Here is a 19,115-nt window from a genome sequence, read left to right on the forward strand (position 1 = left end):
AAAATGTTCATATTGGTGCATCCCGTCACAGTAAGCAATCCAAGCCTACGTATGTACTAGTCGACATAACCTAGCAATAGGATTACAAAATCAGCTTAAAAACGTACCTCTTGACCTAGCCTTTTACACCCTGCTGCTTGGACTCATTGCATCATGACTGGGATTGTTGTACTGCAGATGAGTTATTTTTATTGCACTGCACTATTTTACTGACTATTTATGTAACTGATTACTATTTTATTGCACTACTTTTATTCCGTCTACTTTTTTTACACTCCTCTTATTGTCTATTTGATGAATTGTCCCTGATGAATTGAAAATGGAGGACCCTGATGTAAACAAGACGAAAGTCTTTCTCTGGTCTGCATCCCCTTAATATTTGTGTATTGAGCTGTACTGCATTGTACCCATTCTGCAATCTGTTAATAAAGTTTTCAATCAATCAATCATATTTTATACACATTTTGCATTGCTTTTATTTGGTCAGAAACCTAAGTCGTTTATATATTTTTACGTCAGAGATATATCATAACCAATAAGTCAGAAACCTGCCAGTTGTCTTTTATAGATTGTAATGTCATCAACCTATAAGTGTTTTAAATAGAAATTATGCAAATGTTACCCATGTCTATTTTATGTCTAAATCACTGCTGTGAAGCACTTTGGGCTGCAATTCTAGGTGCTATACAAATACATTGTATTATTATTATTATGACGACTGCAAGGGCGATGATGCTAAGGTGTATTCTTGTTGCACTGTGACTCAAACAAGTTATGTCGGAGTACCTGCATATCACGATAGTGAGCCAACAATGTTGTCATTTAGGTCAATAAATCACTAGCGTAACAAGGCAGTTCGATTACGGTAGCGCCTAATCTCAATTGCAACCACTATCAAGAAGAGTATGACGACGATAACGGTTGATGGGAGTAACTAACCAAAACAAAGAAACTACATTAGTGTGGCCATTTCAGCGGGTTTACCAAACTCCATTTTTAATACAACAGTTACCAACAAAAAAACCAAACAGACAAGGACAAGTACAAAAAAACAAACTTCTCTTTACTTCAGAGTTCAGTACCTTCCCCTTTCCCAAGCCTGTGTGGGGCTCGCTGGTTCCTGTAGTCCAGCAGTAGGCGCCAGAGCGTAGCACATTGAACAGCACAGACACCAGTAGAAAAAAAAAAGAAAAAAAGGGAACGGCTGAGAATAAAAGGCAACTTGGGACATAAGAGAAAAAGAAAAAGGAAAAACGTTATAAACACCTTCCGCGCTAACAGAAATGTGAAAATGGATATTATTAATTTTTTTTCGCTCTTTAGTTATTTGGTCTACTTCAAGGCCTCTAGCACAGAGACAAAAAAAATACAGAAACAGATCAGACAAAGTTACTGCATTGGTTCACATGCACCCCCTAAAAAAAGAAAAGAAAAAGAAAAGTCTACGCATAACTGATATGACATGATGTCACTACTTGCTATGCCAACACCATCCAACAGCACTGATGTCACAACTCATGTGTAAAGTGAAGATAAAAAAAAATGGTTGATTCAATCAATGTATAAAAACAAACATGTCCCACTGACTAGAACCAAGACACTTAAAAGTTCAACTCGTTTTCTTTTTTTTGTCACCGTCATCGTTCATTGGTCGACTCTCCAGCATTTCCCTCAAGGGACGGAGGCGAGTTCTGCGTAAATGTTCAGCCTTAATATTTACACACACATTTCTGTAGCGCATTTCCCCTGTCGAGGTCGGGTGTAGTCTGTGTTGTACATCAAAGAACGGGCCTGGATTTCCTTTGGATTCATCAGCAGACTAAAATGATAGTGTAGGAAAGTGTGTGCGTGTAATGGTGGCAATTGTCAGAGTACTCCCGATGATATGTTGATAGACTGAAGTGAGATTTTGACACTGCGATACATCACAATCTATAATTCCATTCCTCTTTCACTCAACTGCAGTTAAAGGCAGAAGTAAATATCCCTTTGTTCAGAATTTCTTTTAAAAAATTCAGCGCGTCTTACGACTTTTGAGCACTCCCTCAGTGACTGTTTTCCACGGAGAGCACCACTCCATACGACATTATCTGATTTCATTTATAGCCTTAAGCATTCATAAAAGTATCCAAGGTTTGCGTCAGTGTACCGATACAGTGTTGTGGAGGGAAGTGACGGCGCATTAAGATTGTATGAATTTCCCCCGACGCATGTTAAGAAACGCCGTCACATGCTCATCTGGGGGCGAGTGGAGTCGCAGTTGGATCGTGTCAGTGCGGAGCGTCAGTGCCAGTCAGTCACAAAGTGTGTGAGGTAGTGTGTTGGCGTCAGTGCTTGGCTGGTCGGCAGGCCGGATGTCGTGCACGTCGGGAACAAAAAAAAAAGGGTGGGGGGTTAACATTCATCATGTGATTGGGGGGGGGGGGGGGGGGGGATCAATTGATTAAAGTCACTGAAAGTGCCATTATATAAGCATGAATGTGGATGCGTGTGTTTTCTGTATCATCAGGCAAGTAAAGGGCTCATCAAGAGAGAAGTGGGCAGATAGCTGACGGGACACAAGTCATTCAGTTCAATCAGAGCGGTCAATGTCTCTCCGCCTCTCATTCCTACACCGTTGTTGCTCGTTTAACCCTCGTTAGCAGCCACCAGCTGGCCCAGGCCCTGCCGGACGTACACGGCCTGGATCTCCTTGGTCTTGAGGCAGAAGTCACAGGCCCAGACGGCGGCGCTCTCACGGGTCAGCAGCCCGTAGGCCGGTTCCGTGAGGCCCGTGCAGTCGCGGTGAAACCAGCGTTGGCACGAGGCCTCGCACAGGATAGCGTCCTGGTCGTCGTGCACCTCCGCCATGCAAAAGCCACAGGGGAAGACCATACCGGGGCCACCCAGCTTGCCGGGGCCGGAGCCCGGGCCGGTGGAGGGGGCGGCGGGGCCGGGAGGCAGCGGGGAGTGAGTGTTGGGGGTGGGGGTGGAGTTAGAGGGTGGGTTGGGGTTGCTGCCAGGGGTGTTGCCTCCGTTGTTGTTGGTCATGTTGTTCTGTGCCGAATTGGGAGGAGCATTGGGCATGGGACCACCAGTGCCGGGAGTGTTGTTCTGCTGGTTGTAAGGGGTGGGGCCAGGGACAGAGTTAGGTGGAGTGGGCTGCTGTTGCTGCTGGGATGGATTGTTTGAGTTGGGGGCATTGTTGGGTGGCTGGAGCTGATTGGGTGGCGGGTGCTGGGGTTGGCCTGATCCATTCAGGGGACCAGTGGGTGAAGAGTTAGGATTGGGCTGGGGCGGTACAGAGGAAGGCTGGCCAGGTGTGTTGGGGTTGGGCTGCTGGACATCAGGATGGCCGGGGAAGCCTGTCCCAGGCTGAGGAGGGCCAGAGTTGGGAGGAGGGGCACTGTTATTAGGAGGGGGGCCATTGGGATTTAGGTTGGGCTGCTGCTGCTGTTGTTGAGGAGGCCCGGGCTGGGGCCCCCCTGCACCAAAGTTCTTCCCCTCCTCACTCCCTGGTCCTGGGGGACTGGGACCAGGGTAGGGACCATCTTGTGAAGGGGGAAACTGTCCTTGAGGAGGCATACCTGGCAGCCCTCCCCCCATGTTTCCTCCAGGGCCTCCTCCCATGCCACCCATCATGTTCATCCCAGGAGGCATTCCCCCCATGGGATTCATGGGGCCATGTGGGGGACCCCTGGGGCCTCCACCACCAGGTAATGGAGGGCTGTTGAAGGGGTGTCCACCCTGTCCATGCTGCTGCTGCTGCATGCCAAAACGAGGGTGGGGAGGCCCCCCTCCCCCTCCCATACCTCCGGGAGACAGCATGGGGTTGAACCCTGGCCCAGGGTGCATGGGTGGGCTGAAATTGGGAGGCATGTTAAATTGCGAGGGACCCCCAGGGGGGAACCCACCACCTCCCCCGCCTCCACCACCCCCACCTGGAAAACCTGGCATCCCCCCAAAGCCTAGTTGGTGGTGCGGTCCAGTGTTGGATGGAGGGCCAAAAGGTGGCCTTCGTACAGGCTGGCCACCGCCCGGTCCTCCAGGTCCTCCCATGAAGCCCATGCCTCCGCCCATCCTGCTTCCACCTCCATAACCACCGCCTCCTCCGCCGCCGCCGCCGCCCCCCGGGCTGGGCATGAACGGGGATCCTCCCGGACCGACGGGCCCAGTGGGTCGAGACGGAGGCGCGAAGTCATCGTCGAATGGGTTGGAGGCCACCAGGTGGTCTACCATAGGAGTGGGAGGAGGCGCAAACTCAGACAGGTGGGAGAACCCCGCCGCCGCCTGAAACAAAAGAACAGGATATTTCCATGTGAAGTTAACCCTTTCATTGCCACACTACAGAAGGTGCTATCACACTGCAGACGGTTAACCCTTTCACTGCCGCACTACCAAACGGTTAACCCTTTCACTGCGACAATACGGAAGGTTAACCCTTTCACTGCCACACGACAAAGCGGTTAAGACGTGGCATCAGCGCAGAGACTGGAGGATAGCGACCACAGCTATTCTTACAGTCTGTATGGTCTCAGGTCAAACAAGGAGAGCATGTTTACATTATGGAGGAATGTGTTCTCGCTCCCCAGGGCGACAATTACCTGAGTGTTGGATTTCCTCTTCTTCTTCTCTGGGCTCTTCATCTGTGAAGCTGAATTGATGGAATACAGAAGCGGGACCACAAAAAAAAAAGAGGAAAAGATGATGGATATAATGTTAGTCACGGCAACATTTTACACACATCTGTCTAGTGTAACATAACATTTGGATTGGCCAATACCCCTTAGTGACAGAGTGGAGCAGCTTTAAGACCTAGGGCCTCTCTTTTAAAGTCCAACAGTTGGGATGGATTCAATGATGGGACATAGACTGGCATCATGGCATGGAGGACAAGATGTTGAACATCCAGGCATTTACCATGACCAAGGTTATGAAGCCTTGACTCGGGCAGAACCAATGACCCAGGCAGACCAAATGACCCAGACGAGAGAGATACCGTAAACAGAGGCAGAAGGAGGTAGGGTCAATGGGGGAGACAAGGAAAAGACGAGACATGAGAACGAGGGAAACGGAGCTGAAGGTACATTGATAGCAAGAAAGACATGAACCCCGTTCACACAGTACCACTCTGTGAGGAAACAGCCACCACCGGAGACAGTCGTGAGGTTTACACATGGGGAAGGCGAGAAGGGTTTTGCTAACAGCACCAGTGCAGCCCATTGCAGCGCAGTAATGGATGGTTCCGATCTGATTGGGGGGAGATGGATGAACTTTATTCCTACCTTTGCCTCGTTTTCCTTGACCTTGTCCGGCCAGTAGTCTCCCCGATTCGGCAGCCATTAGCTAATATGACTGTCGGTGTGGTGGTGTCATGTCACCGTTCATATGCAAGGGGGGAAAAAAGTGTAAAAATGACGAGGTCTTGAAGTCACTGGGAGCCGAGCCGGTGGGAGTCAGCCTTCAGGTCGACAGAGTGGCAATCATCACAACATTATAACTAACAACAACGTGTTTTCACTAGTCATGTCACCAGCCCAGGTCTGCAAACTCTCCTTTACAGCTGCAGTCTTTAGCCACGCTGTCTGTCTGTCACGCCGGGTTTGGTCAACAAATTCACGTTATTGATGTTAGTTTTGACAGGATAGCTAGCTACCGTTAGCAAGCTGTGTGATCGGATCGGGTTATTGAGCAGCCTGGGTGCAAGTCAGCTTCTTCTAGCGGAATGAAACGGATTGCTTGCTACCTGGCTTGTTTGCCAGCAAGTCGTCCACTCCCCCTCCTCCCTGAGATGATCACTAACAGATGTGTTACGTTAGCTGTAGCTACTAGCTAGAGAGTCACTAGCTTTAGCTGACTAGCTAGCCACGTTACCCAAATGTGGCTAGCTAGCTAGAGAGCCTTGACATCGTTATAGGGAGTAACGTTAGCATTTGAATAGTTATTCGAAACCATGAGCTACCTATAGCTACATTCAATGTGGCCATTTGAAACAATTTTTTATTATTAAGTCCAAGCTGCACAAGACACACAATAACCGGTCTCTCTGAACTCGGTGTTTACTACTATGCTACCGTTAGCTTGTTAGCTCACGTTAGCATGATGCTACTGAAGAGAGCTATTAGCCCAGCTTGCAGACTCTCTTGGAAGCAAACTGTACCCTTTCTCTCCGTCGCTTTGCTCTGCTGTCCGTTAAATTGAAACTCTCTGGCGAGTCATTGCCGGTAAACCAGTCCACACACGGTGTCTACTTGCCGTTTCGATCCACCGTACAACTAATAATCATACAAAAACGCAAATGGTGCCATATTAGTCATGGCCTGCTGTCGCCACCGGACAAAGAGGGACAAGCAGGGGGATCGCGCACGATGGACGAGTACAACTCGGGGCAAAAACAGGGGGGGTCGTAAAAACACCAGTCACACATTATTAAGATAATTCGGATGTATTGCCACCAAAAGTAAGATTTCTTCTACGTCGTTTATTTATTTATATATACTATATTTATCGGTTTGATGAAAACGGCGGATATTTGTCGTTCTTTGTGTGTTCTTTTGTCTGGCACACCTTTCATTGGCATAATGCGGAGTAGCCAAGGACCGACTACTTTCAAACGCTGCGGCCGCAAATTGCAATCAGAGCAGATATTGGACATCAATTAGCAGCAATCCAATTAACACGAAAAAGAGTGCGGTAAAATTTTGCTAAAATAGCCAGTCAAACGCCAAATGATGTCATAATCCGTTTTTCTGTATTTTCAAGGAATAATCAGCCCACAATGCCATACAGCTTTTTACATACATTTACATTTAGTCATTTAGCTGACGCTTTTATCCAAAGCGACTTACAAGTTCTGTACGACAAGTCATCAGGAAGCCTTGCTACATATAGCCTATGTATTGACGGGGAATTGATTGATTGATTGATTGAAAACTTTATTAACAGATTGCAGAATGGGTACAATACAAGGATGCAGATCAGAGAAAGACTTTCGTCTTGTTTACAGATGGAGCTATTATAATTGGTCCAGGCCTATTTATTGTCATGTCTGATGGTCCGAGGTTCGGGGTTGGCTATAACAATATTACAATCACATAAAAGCCTAATGAGACAAAGTCCCACCCCTTATGTTTTGGTTTCTATCCTACCCCACACACCAGCCCCCACCCTCGCAGCAGTCAGGAGCGACATTGCGGCAGCGGACGGTTGTAAATTGCTACTCTGGGAATGGGACCACTAATCAGGAGTAGGACCAAGAAAAACGTTCGTTTCTTTCGAGTTTTCCCACTCCAAAGACATCTCTTTATCCAAAGGGAATAACTTTTCTTCTAAATGGAAGAAGGAACACTACAAATGGGATAAAGTTGGGATATACTTTTCTTTCTTGCATTCACAGCCAATAATGTCATGCCAGCCAAAGTATTTTTTCTAAAGATTTTTGCTTCTTCTATTCTATTTTAACAAGACAAATAGACATAACCCTAGGCCTAATTGAACAATATTGATTAAACTATAGGCAGTATTGATATGGTTTCATTTGCCAGTGCATTTATGACATGCTTCTAACGGAAAACAGACGATCCTTTAGCCTACATAGATTACAAAGGGATCTGAGAGAGTAGCCTAGAATAAAGCAGCGGAAGTCTTTTGTTAGAAAGCCCACTGTGATTTCTAAAGTTGCGTCTCTTGGGCCGTGCGCATGGTGTATGGCGCTAAAAGGTATTGGATCAGAGAGGTTATTGGCTTTCTACCTTAGTCACAATGGCAAAGTGGTTTAAAGAGTTCCCCATCAATCTGAAGAACGGTACCGACAGGATCCGCTCAGCCTCGGAATCAGGGTCCCAATCTAGAACCAAACCCGGACTGGCAACTGGCACTGGCACCAAAGCAGCAGCAGGCACCAAAGGCACCAAAAATGCCCAAATTGACAGTGGAGGAGGAGGAGGAGGAGGTGGGGTTGTTGGCTCTCTTCTGTCTGGAAGGAATCGAAAGAATTCTGCGATCGAATTGGGCAGAAATGGCACAGGCTCACTAAAGGACAGTAAAGTGTGGGACAGCCTTCTACCTGGGAAAAGTCGTAAAAATTCTAAAGCAGAGACTGTATTCGAGGAACAGCACCGGCCACTAAAAAGTCCCACTTCGGCGAACGCGTACATCAGTCGGCTGATCAGAGTGGACAAACAGGACAAGAGCCCCGGCTTCAACAGCGGTACCGTCACCAGTCAGGTGCTACCTGAGATAGAAAAAGTACACGCGCAGTGCAAAACAGAAACGGTAAGTTGGGCCTACTAATCATTGATATACTAATAATAATAACACACACACACACCAGCCGAAGTAGCATGTGTTGCACCTGGGCCTTTATTTTATTTTACATTTACAAAAAAAAAACGTATTCATTGACTAATTTAGACAGAGGTGTAGTTGAGGGAAATCTGATGATGACATCGCTGTTGGCCTATAATGTTTTGACATCTTCCACAGGATGAATGGAGTAATGGCCGAATTAATGTAGATATAATAGGCCTAAATCCGTTATCCAACAACGTGTTATCAGTAGCTCACTGTTGACAATGATGATGGCAAGGAATCGGTTCAAGCTATGAAAGTTGATATTATTCTGATCCCTCCCCTTTGTCCCTGATTCCCATTATATCCATTTCTCCCAGTCTGTCTCCATCTACCCCCCCCCCCCCCCCACACTCCTACCTCACCCTTGAACACAAAGCTATGGGTCAGACGGCCTCTCCTGTATGTTCTCTGGCCGCCTTTCACCCTCCACCTCATTCCTGCCTTTTCATTCCATTCAGCCCCCCTGGTGAAGGCTATCATGTTATAAAAAGCATTGTGTCATCTGACACGCGGGCGCTAAACCAAGTCCCCTCCGGCTTGGCTTTGAAAGAGAGGGGGAAAAACAACAGAGAAATAAAAAAAAAAAGAGAGATAAGTCGGAGAGAGAGAGAGAGACGACGTGTAAAGAGACGGTGTGAAAACAGTCAGATAAAAGAGGGAGGGGGCGGAGAGGTGAGTGGTTTATGTTTCAGAGAGAGAGAGAGAGTAATCCCCTTCTGCTCTATACTTTCTGGAGTCCTGCTCGCCACTGGGATTGGTAGTTGGTTCTCTGTCTGGTCTGGTTGGACCCATGTCTCGTTCTTTTCTGATCCCGAAGGAGCTAAGACTTAAAAAGCACTTTGTGTAAAGGTGTGACACAGGTCCTGCCACTACACTTCACTGATGGTGTGTGTGTGGTGTGTGGTGTGTGTGTGTGTGTGTGTGTGTGTGTGTGTGTGTGTGTGATGCCAAGTCTATCAAGCCTTGATAAGCAGACATCAACAAACAACCCAAAGTAATAGAGACAAGCCCCTGGTCAGAGGGCCACTATACAGGCAATTACTGGCCCACCGCTATCTCTGCACCATTGACCTCTGATAAGACGTCAAGGTGTGACTAGTGAAACAGAGGTAGAGTGGTTGCTTGGTAATTGGAAGGTTCCCGGTTCGATTCCGGCTCCTCCCGGCAGTGTGTCGAAGTGTCCTTGAGAATGGGTGAATGTGAGGCATAAAATGTTTGGATAAAAGCGCTATATAAAATATTATAAATGCAGTCCATTTACCAGAGGGCTGTATGGCAATGCATGGGTCCTGATAGTCGTAGTCGTATCTACAACCGTGGCACCATAGTGGATATAGTTCTGGCTTATGACCACCTCTCACAGCTTGCTGTCTCTCGATCATAGAAAGCATGGATATCTTTCATCTAAAAACATTTTGTATATGCCTAAACCTTCATGTGATTTTCACATCACTTTCTCTCACTTTAAACCAGGATTTCACACCTTTGAGGATGGGATCCCATGTGGGGCCCCCTGAAATGCAGTCCATTTGATATGCAGATGGTGTCTCTCGAAAACGTCCTAATCTAACCAAAATAACGCCAATAAATTGTTGTCGCTATTTTGAAACAGATACCTATCGATAACAACGGCTTGTGGACAGCACAGATGCTGCTGTGAAAAAGCAATTTTTTCCCAAAGTTGATATTGAAAGCAAAATGTTGAATGAAATGGAATGGACTGAATTTATATAGCGCTTTTATCCAAAGCGCTTTACAATTTTGTTCCTCACATTTGACCCATTCACACCGACAGCAGAGGCAAACATGCAAGGTGCCAAGTGCCAACCTGCTCATCGGGATCAGTTAGGGGTTAAGTGTCTTGCTCAAGGACACTTCGACACGCCGCCCGGGAGGAGTGGGAATCGAACCGGAAACCTCCGAATGACCAGACGACTGCTCTACTTCCCGAGCCACTGTCGCCCCCTTTACACTGTTGCATTTAATAGCCATTGATGTAATGGTATTCCTTGATGCAGGTGATAATCCTTGAGGACTATGCAGACCCCTTTGATGCCCAGAAGACCAGAGAGCAGAGGGAGGCGGAAAGAGTGGGGGAGAATGACGGTTACATGGAACCATACGATGCGCAGCAGATGATCACCGGTAAGAGACAGCATACAGCTGGATTCCTAGTTCATTGATTTGAAATAAAGCCATTTTGGTTCAACTTGATGCTGTTCGGGTTTACATCAGACATTTTGGTCTGGTGTGTTGGTATCAGTGTATGTATTATGTGTTACTAACATCGACCGGCTGAGTTTCATCACATAGGCTACATGACGTTCTTGTGTGAATGATGGGACTGGCATTTTCAAGTCTAACCATACGGTGCAATTAGAACGCAAACTCACTCCCCAAGTGCTGGCTGTACCCCATGGGGTTGCCACGGCAACTGTGTTGTGCTAGGACAATGGGCGCAGTTTCCCGTTTCTGCTTCCTTTTTCCTGTCTCTGTTTCCTGGTACTATTCTCCCAAACGGAAGCTGGCCCTCAGTCCCCCCCCCCCCCCCCCCACACACCTCCCCTCAGTCACAGCCCCACATGGCCCCTATATGGGTCTGTCCATCCATTTCTCCCAACTTCCCAGCATCCACGAAGACTCCATTAAATCGTCCAATCACGCGCTCTCCTGACCTTTGATACCGTCACTCCATTGTTCTAACCCAAACGGGCCACACAATAGCCTGCTGTGACTCTGAACATGGTTTATAGCACAGCACTCTTAGTGGACCTGACTTCATCAATGCGTGTACTACCTCCAGGTTTCCTTGGGAAAGCCCGCTTGGGAAGTGATAATGTGACTATTCACGCAATGTATCACATTGAAAGTATATCGTACTGGAAGTAAGGCAGAATGGCCCACATGTCAGAGTGACTCATTTAAGTAATGTTATCATCGTACAGGGAGGAGGTTGCTTAGCTTATTATCTCATGACACTTCCTATGAAGCAACTGGCACCAGTCGCCAGTCTCATGCACCATACAGGTTCCTGGTTGTGTATGTAAGCAAGCTGCTAGCAAAGCGGTACAGCCGGGAACCAGCAGCATACAGGTGTACTTCATGCAAGGCAAATGCCATTATTACAGAGTATATTTTTCAACCTAATATATATTATTTTCTGTTTCCAATTTTTAAGATTAAACGGCCATCATTACAACAAAGCTGTGAGGCTCAGGAATTGGGTTGAAAAAGCTCATGAAAAGCTCTCCACTTGTATATATATGGGAATTGAAGCTGAATAATGCCATTGAAGCTGAATAATGCCATTGAAGCTGTTGGCCGATGTGTCATGTCACTTCAGTTCTTCTCACTCATCAAGGAATGTACGGAAATATAACTTTTCAGGAATCAAGAGAAGCCAGCCTATATTTACATTGATGACCGTGTATTATTGAAGTTCTACATTGGGTTTTAAATGGGTTTCCTGGGTTCAGGAAACACCCGTCTTAACCCATTAAAGGCCACGTAAACCTTCCATTCAAAACATGATACTTGTCAAACACCACAGCGGTGAGTTTCTCTTGCGTGGGTTATATATTCTGTTGTGGATTATTCTGAATTAATGCCCGATTTCCATATCCAAAGGAATCACAGCGGAGCGATGAACACCCTCTCCATCTCCCATGTTCTGTCCGTAGAGATCAGACGGAGGGGGTCCAAGGACCTGCTGAAGGTGTGTGTTGTGGTGGTGGAGGGCGGCGAGGGGACTGCGGAGGAGGGTCGGCCCGCGCCCCTTCAGATCTACGACGTCCCGTACGAAGGGGCAGGTGAGAGCGAGACCGCGAAGACCCCAGTGACCCGGCCCGAGCAGGACCCGCGACCCACCGTCGAGTACGAGCTGCCTTGGGAGTGGAAGAAGGAGCACATTGTCAAAACCCTCTCAGGTACCATGGGGCTGGGGGTGTAGTGTTATCACATCTTCCCCACTCACATTTACATTTAGTAATTTAGTTGACGCCTTTATCCAAACGCGACTTACGAATTGTGTACAACAAGTCAGCAGGATGGGTACACCTCTGGTGGCTAAGGGTAAGTGCAATTGTAAATGGTAAATGGTGCATTTATATAGCGCTTTTATCCAAACAAGCTTTACAATTTGTTCCTCACATTTTGACCCATTCACTCACACATTCACACGCCTCCCGAACCACCGCTCAATCTCGCTCTGACTGACAACATTTAGTAAAAACCCTCTGGTGTCTCTTCATCCCTCTCTGTTATCTCCAGCACAGTTTGACAGCCCCGAGCGCCCCTGCCCCACCAAAGATGACCCTCCTCACCTCACGCTCACCCGACAGCCCCAGCAGCCACCGGCCCAACAGCAGCAGCAGCAGCCACCGGCCCAGCAGCAGCAGCAGCACCAGCAGCAGCCACATATGAGGCAGAAAAGCTGGAGTCAGAAGATCCTGAAGTCTTCACCCACCCTGTCTTCCCCCATCACCCCTGGCAATAACTCTGAGACAGTGGACCCCACCCTGCCCCTGGAGAAGCAAAGGTGAGGAGCGGGAGAGAGAGAGAGAGAGTGACAGAGAGCGAGAGAGATTTCTTTTTTTAAACACAACTTTATTTGCTCATTCAGCAATCAACAATACATCAGAATGTATAACGCAAACACAGAACAGCAAATCAAATCAAGAAAAAGAAACGACAAACTTCACATCAGAACAGAGCCAAAAACCAACTCCAACCCCTCCACAGTACACAACACCCACCTGTAACACCACATCATCTCAAACTCTGCTACATTGCTGGTCAACTGGTAAACATTTAAATCTGTTCGCAACCTTGCCTGTACCATACATCTAAACAAGATAGTGGTATCTACCACCACCGAATCCTCAATCTTTTTCCTCCTGCTTAGATAAATGGCCATTTTTGCCTGACCCAGCAGGAAGTTGAAGAGCTGACACTTTAACCTCCTCTTCCTCCTGTACCTGTACCCCAAAATAAACATCTCTGGAGTAAGATGCTCATCAAACATCACAAACATGCGGTCTAGGAACTGAAAAAAGGCAAGAGCCTGTCACACTGTTTAAAAAACAGTGAAAAACTGTTGTGGTCCCCATATGGCTCAATGTGCCCTGTGTAGCTCAATGGATAACGGTCCTGTGTAGCTCAATGGATAATGATCCTGTGTAGCTCAATGGATAATGGTCCTGTGTAGCTCAATGGATAATGGTCCTGTGTAGCTCAATGGATAATGGTCCTGTGTAGCTCAATGGATAATGGTCCTGTGTAGCTCAATGGATAACGGTCCTGTGTAGCTCAATGGATAATGATCCTGTGTATCTCAATGGATAATGATCCTGTGTAGCTCAATGGATAATGGTCCTGTGTAGCTCAATGGATAACGGTCCTGTGTAGCTCAATGGATAATGATCCTGTGTAGCTCAATGGATAATGGTCCTGTGTAGCTCAATGGATAATGGTCCTGTGTAGCTCAATGGATAATGGTCCTGTGTAGCTCAATGGATAACGGTCCTGTGTAGCTCAATGGATAATGATCCTGTGTAGCTCAATGGATAATGGTCCTGTGTAGCTCAATGGATAATGATCCTGTGTAGCTCAATGGATAATGGTCCTGTGTAGCTCAATGGATAATGGTCCTGTGTAGCTCAATGGACAATGATCCTATAGCCAGGGTTAGCCTAACCCCCCAATCTCAAAGTGTAATGCATATTCTGTAATGCGCTTGTTGGGACATGCAGCTAGAAGCATGTCATTTAAGTACTAGACTGTATAGATCTTTCTATTAGACTAGCTCTTTGTATTAGACTGTATAGATATTTGTATTAGACTGTATATATATTTGTATTAGACTATATATATTTGTATTGGACTGTATAGATATTTGTATTAGACTATATCTTTGTATTAGACTGTATAGATCTTTGTATTAGACTATATCTTTGTATTAGACTGTATAGATCTTTGTATTAGACTATATCTTTGTATTATTAGACTATATATATTTGTATTGGACTGTATATATATTTGTATTAGACTGTATATATCTTTGTATTAGACTATATATATTTGTATTGGACTGTATATATATTTGTATTGGACTGTATAGATCTTTGTATTAGACTATATATATTTGTATTGGACTGTATAGATATTTGTATTAGACTATATATATGTGTATTGGACTGTATAGATCTTTGTATTAGACTGTATAGATAGATCATGTCAAAATGTGTGTGCAATGTGCATGGATGTGTCCGATTAGTTTCAACTAAGCTTTGGTCTGGAAATGAAATAGGTTTCTGAACATTTCATTCTCTGAAACAACTGAATTTTCCAAGGGGTTTGGATAAAAAGAAAATCTTTATGTATCAAAGCCAGATGAAAAGTGTTCTCTTTAACCTTTAACCTCCCCCTGTCTCAGCTGGTACCATGGCTGTGTGAGTCGCCAGGAGGCGGAGTTTCAGCTGCAGTCCTGCAAAGAGGCGAGCTTCCTGGTCAGGAACAGTGAGTCAGGAACCAGCAAGTACTCTATCGCCCTCAAGTGAGTGCCGTTTGCACTTGCCTCTGTTTTGTCTGTAGTCTAGTCATCTCTAGTAATGTGTGCAATCTTTTTTATTTTTTTACTATTGTTCCTCTGATCTCCTTCCCCTTAGTTTTCCCCCTCCACTGTTAAGCGCCTTGGGTCTCATAAAAGGCGCTATATAAATCTAAGAAATTATTATTATTATTATTATAAAAAACACAAAACCAATACATTGGCCAATGGCTAGTAGGATGTGTTAAGATGAGAACGTTGTTTATCATACAATGTTATGTCCAGTGATGCCACAGATTACTTGTAAAAAATAATCTGATTACTGATTACTCCTTTAAAAAGTAATCTAGTTACTTTACTGATTACTTGCTTATCAAAGTAACTTAGTTACTTTGAAAGTAACTAGGTTACGAAGTCGTCGTCATCCCCCTGCTGCTGCCACAAGAATGATTTTTTTATAATGCTTTATTGAAAGTGCATAATGTCATAAATCATGATTGGCTGCTCAGACAGGTCATCATGAGATGTCATCAGCCATCAGGCCATACTTCGGTCTAGCTGACTGTACCCCTGGCTCTCTTATCATCAGCATTATGAGATAGTAACTAAATAGTAACTCACAGCCACTTGGAAAAGTAACTGTAATCAGATTACTGGCTTGTAAAAAGTAACAAGTTAGATGACTATTTACTGAAAAAAAAGTAATCAGATTACAGTAACTAGTTACTTACTAACTGGCATCACTGGTTATGTCTAAATGATTTTCTGTTTGATTTAACACTTTTTACTTTTAGCTGGAACGTGGATTATTTAGACATGTAAAAGGTAGGTATTGGCTTCTAGGGTCTTATGTCATTGTGGTGTTCGTTAATATGCTGTGTGTTATCGTTACTAAGCGCGTTATCTCCAAATTAACTCTTCAAAAAAGAATGAAAATGGATCAAATGAAACCAAAAGTAGACGATCTTGACCCTTGAACGTCCTGTTGGGTCGTAGCAGGCCATGGTCCTTGATGAGCAGCCCTGTACAGAAGCTCTGTGACTAATTTCCTCCTCAATCTGATTACATGTTGAAATGAGACCGTACTAGACTAGGTATCGGTGACTAATCCCTTTCTCCCTTCCCTACTCTCCTCTCCCCCTCCCTTGGTCCCTTCCCCGCGAGTCAGGACGAGTCATGGCTGTGTTCACATCATCGTGGCCCAGACCAAGGAGAGCGGCTACACTCTGGACCAGAGCAGCTGCGTGTTCCCCAGCATCCCAGAGGTGGTGCACCACTATGGGGCTCAGCGGCTGCCTTTCAACGGCGCGGAGCACATGACCCTGATGCACCCGGTGCCCCGCATTCACTGACTCCGCCCCTCCGCCCTGCCCCCACTCGGGTGTACACAAAAAACGAACACACACCTCTGGGCCCACCCACCCACCTCTGGGCCCACCCACCCACCTGTCAGACCTCACCGTGGATAATGTTCGATGTGCACACACTATACTACTTAATCATCTCCTCCTCAGCACTCCTGTTGATTCATTGTTATTTGATTCATATCAGCCCCCTTATTGTTCTATTGTTATTATTTCTATTTAACCACCAGGAACGGTCGTTCTCAACCGTTTTTTTTTTTAAATTGTAATTGAAATGATTTTGAGTTAACAGAGGGGCGCCTATCCCGCAGGATCAACCCCAATAATGGCGAGGATAGAGAGAATGTTGACCGTCGACGATAAATAATGATTTTTATTTACTCTTTTCAGGGTATTTAACTTGCTATAGATTTCAAGTATTCATTATTTCACAAGAATAAAAAAAGCATCTATACCAAAGATTATGATAATGTATTTGTTTGTCTTTCCCCCAACCCCCCCCCCCCCCAATCATCCCATGACCCCTTGGGAGTTCATGGCCCTCAGGAGCTCAGCGTTGTGTGTGCTGTGTAGCTGTTCCTTGCCTGTCGTGTGCAGCTGATGCAAAACACCCAGACTACTGCTTTGAATGTGAACACCAGAGACACTCTTCCACTGCATAAATGTGACAGCGAATCCTGGTTTGATCGGGACAGGTGGACTCATATTCATACATGAGCTTTTACATCCCCCCCCCTTTCTCCATCTCTGTTGGAAAGATACAGAGGACTATTCATTATCAAACTTTTATCATGAAGTTTTCTTGGGGACAAATTTGTGATTCTCTTTCCCCCTCTGGTGGTCGTGCTGGTACACTGCACCAGTTGAACCCTCAAGCCTATGGGAGTCTCATCTTACTATGAAACTGATGGTGGGAAAACCCCTGCACAGTTATTGTGGCTTCCCACTCATTGAGACATGGGAAATGGTCTTAACCACTTCATGTTTATGCTCACGACAGATTAAGTTATGCTTTCATTCAGATTAGTTCCTTCTCATTCTAGCCCTCGAAGAACTATCTACTTCTCTGTCTAACTGTGAATGAGGGAATTGTGTTTACCATCTGCACTGTGAACCACTGAGTGATTCACCCTGATGCAATGTACCATGGCTTTAGGCTAGCTTTTCCATGTTGAAAACTGGCCACTGCATCATCTGAGCATTTCTCAGTTGTGGGTTTTCAATTAAGTAACCATGTTTATTCTGTTTTTTATAGATATTTAGACAGGACACCCGTCATTCATTTGATTGATTGGGTTGTCAATGTCATGATCTACAGTAGGGGAAAGGATTTGAATGTTGGGAATTTATAGTTTTTAAAGAAGGGTGTTTGTTTGTGTGTGTGTGTTTTCTTGAGTTACAATTATTATTATTATAATTTTTTTTACAGTTGTCTGCCAGTAACCAAGTGCCACATTTGTTGGGACTTTAATAGAATGATAATTTACAGAAACAATAGTAGGAAAGTATTCACAAAAGGAGAAAGAGCAAAAACTAAACTAAAGTTTTCAATTGCAGCACAAAGCAACTCTTGTGATCTCTCCTCTTGTAATATTATGCCCCCTGGTGCTGAAAGAGAGAACTGACAAATGAGATGTGCCAATGCTAGTCTATTGCCTAAATATTTTGTTTTGTTTCTTTCTTTCTAGATTTGAAATGTAACTCAAAGTGATTATATGTTGTATGTACTCTTAGAAGCATCCTGATGCCACTGTTTTTGGTATGCTGATTGAAGAAGGAGTTGTATAACTGGTTTTAATAAAAGGTCCTGAACATCAATGCCCCTGTGATGTTTTCTTTAATCATTGTAAATCAGATATAAGTAGATACACTTTAGTTGTTTTATTGTGGATCCCCATTCGTCTACACCAAAGTGAGACTGCTCTTCCTGGGGTCCAAACATAAAAAATACAAACACACACAAAAAAAGTTAAAGAAAAATATATATAAAACCACAAACATTGAAGTACAAGAAAACATCACAACAAACAAAACAGTGAATCAAAGCTCACTCAATATTCATAAGTCAGATATCACAATTCTCCAATCATAAAATAGAAATTACATAGTCAGTCCATAAGAACAAAACAGATCAAAATCATTTATATGATTTTAACTCATAATATAGCATAACTTTTCTCAAGTCACCGATCACCTTTATATTTCCATACTAATTTCCATAATAAGTCAATGACCAAAATGTAACTCATTCATGAGCGCCATTTTAAACTTTTTTAAACATAAATTTGTTCCTTACCATAGTTATATTTCTCTGTATATTATTCCAATAAGCAACTGCTCTATACATTACCATCTTTTTCAGAGCATGTGTTTTTGGTAGGGATGTCCGATATTATCGGCCTTAAAATGTGATATCGGAAAATATCGGTATCGGTTTTCAATTTTTTTTGTCTTTTTTTCTTTACATTTCTATAACCTTTATTTACCCAGGCAAGCAAGTAAGAACAAATTCTGATTTTATTTATTGTCAAAAGTATGCATAATGTTGTGTTAATTCCACAACAAGAGATATGTAATGTTAATTACCTGAAATTATTCCATTTTTTGGGGGGGGAAACCCTGCATATATCGGTATATCGGTTGATATCGGTATCGGAAATTAAGAGTTTGACAATATCGGTATATCGGTATCGGTAAAAAAGCCAATATCGAGCATCCCTAGTTTTTGGTAGAGGTAAAGTAAAGCATGAATCTAATGCTTGCCTTGTGTTATATGTCTCATATTAGTTGGGTACAGTTGTGAGTGCAAACCCTCCGGTTTCCCAGTATTACAGATATTAAACAAAAAAGTTACCAAGCTACATGCCATCACT

The 19,115-nt window shown here is 44.6% G+C and overlaps 2 protein-coding genes across 3 annotated transcripts; one reads left to right on the forward strand and one right to left on the reverse strand.

The window, feature by feature from the left end:
• Positions 1–979: 979 nt before the first annotated feature.
• Positions 980–6,290, reverse strand: pygo2 (pygopus homolog 2). 2 transcript variants are annotated; one of them, XM_084311692.1, is made up of 4 exons: positions 6,140–6,290; positions 5,265–5,334; positions 4,584–4,633; positions 980–4,269 (listed from the first exon to the last, which is right to left on the reverse strand). In XM_084311692.1, the coding sequence occupies exons 2-4, from the start codon at positions 5,320–5,322 to the stop codon at positions 2,629–2,631; spliced, it is 1,749 nt and encodes a 582-aa protein (XP_084167818.1). In that variant the 5' UTR covers positions 5,323–5,334; positions 6,140–6,290; the 3' UTR covers positions 980–2,628. The 2 variants fall into 2 exon arrangements, with proteins under 2 accessions (XP_084167818.1, XP_084167817.1); XM_084311691.1 differs by having other exon boundaries at positions 5,265–6,290.
• Positions 6,291–7,193: 903 nt separating this feature from the next.
• On the forward strand, positions 7,194–16,460 carry LOC311227859 (SH2 domain-containing adapter protein E-like). The gene is made up of 6 exons (XM_084313703.1): positions 7,194–8,253; positions 10,350–10,476; positions 12,012–12,257; positions 12,601–12,868; positions 14,765–14,884; positions 16,047–16,460. The coding sequence occupies exons 1-6, from the start codon at positions 7,741–7,743 to the stop codon at positions 16,228–16,230; spliced, it is 1,458 nt and encodes a 485-aa protein (XP_084169829.1). The 5' UTR covers positions 7,194–7,740; the 3' UTR covers positions 16,231–16,460.
• The last annotated feature ends 2,655 nt before the right edge of the window (positions 16,461–19,115 follow it).

Source organism: Notolepis coatsorum (genome assembly GCF_963971535.1).
Source record: "Notolepis coatsorum genome assembly, chromosome: 4".
Taxonomy (NCBI): Eukaryota; Metazoa; Chordata; class Actinopteri; order Aulopiformes; family Paralepididae; genus Notolepis; species Notolepis coatsorum.

Coding starts and splice junctions, on each gene's coding strand:
- LOC311227859 (XM_084313703.1), top strand. CDS start 7,741: ATGGCAAAGTGGTTTAAAGAGTTCCCCATCAATCTGAAGAACGGTACC. Junction 8,254..10,349: donor CGCAGTGCAAAACAGAAACG/GTAAGTTGGGCC, acceptor TCCTTGATGCAG/GTGATAATCCTTGAGGACTA. Junction 14,885..16,046: donor AAGTACTCTATCGCCCTCAA/GTGAGTGCCGTT, acceptor CCCGCGAGTCAG/GACGAGTCATGGCTGTGTTC.
- pygo2 (XM_084311692.1), bottom strand. CDS start 5,322: ATGGCTGCCGAATCGGGGAGACTACTGGCCGGACAAGGTCAAGGAAAA. Junction 4,634..5,264: donor TCAAGGAAAACGAGGCAAAG/GTAGGAATAAAG, acceptor CCATCAATTCAG/CTTCACAGATGAAGAGCCCA. Junction 4,270..4,583: donor AGAGGAAATCCAACACTCAG/GTAATTGTCGCC, acceptor CTTTTGTTTCAG/GCGGCGGCGGGGTTCTCCCA.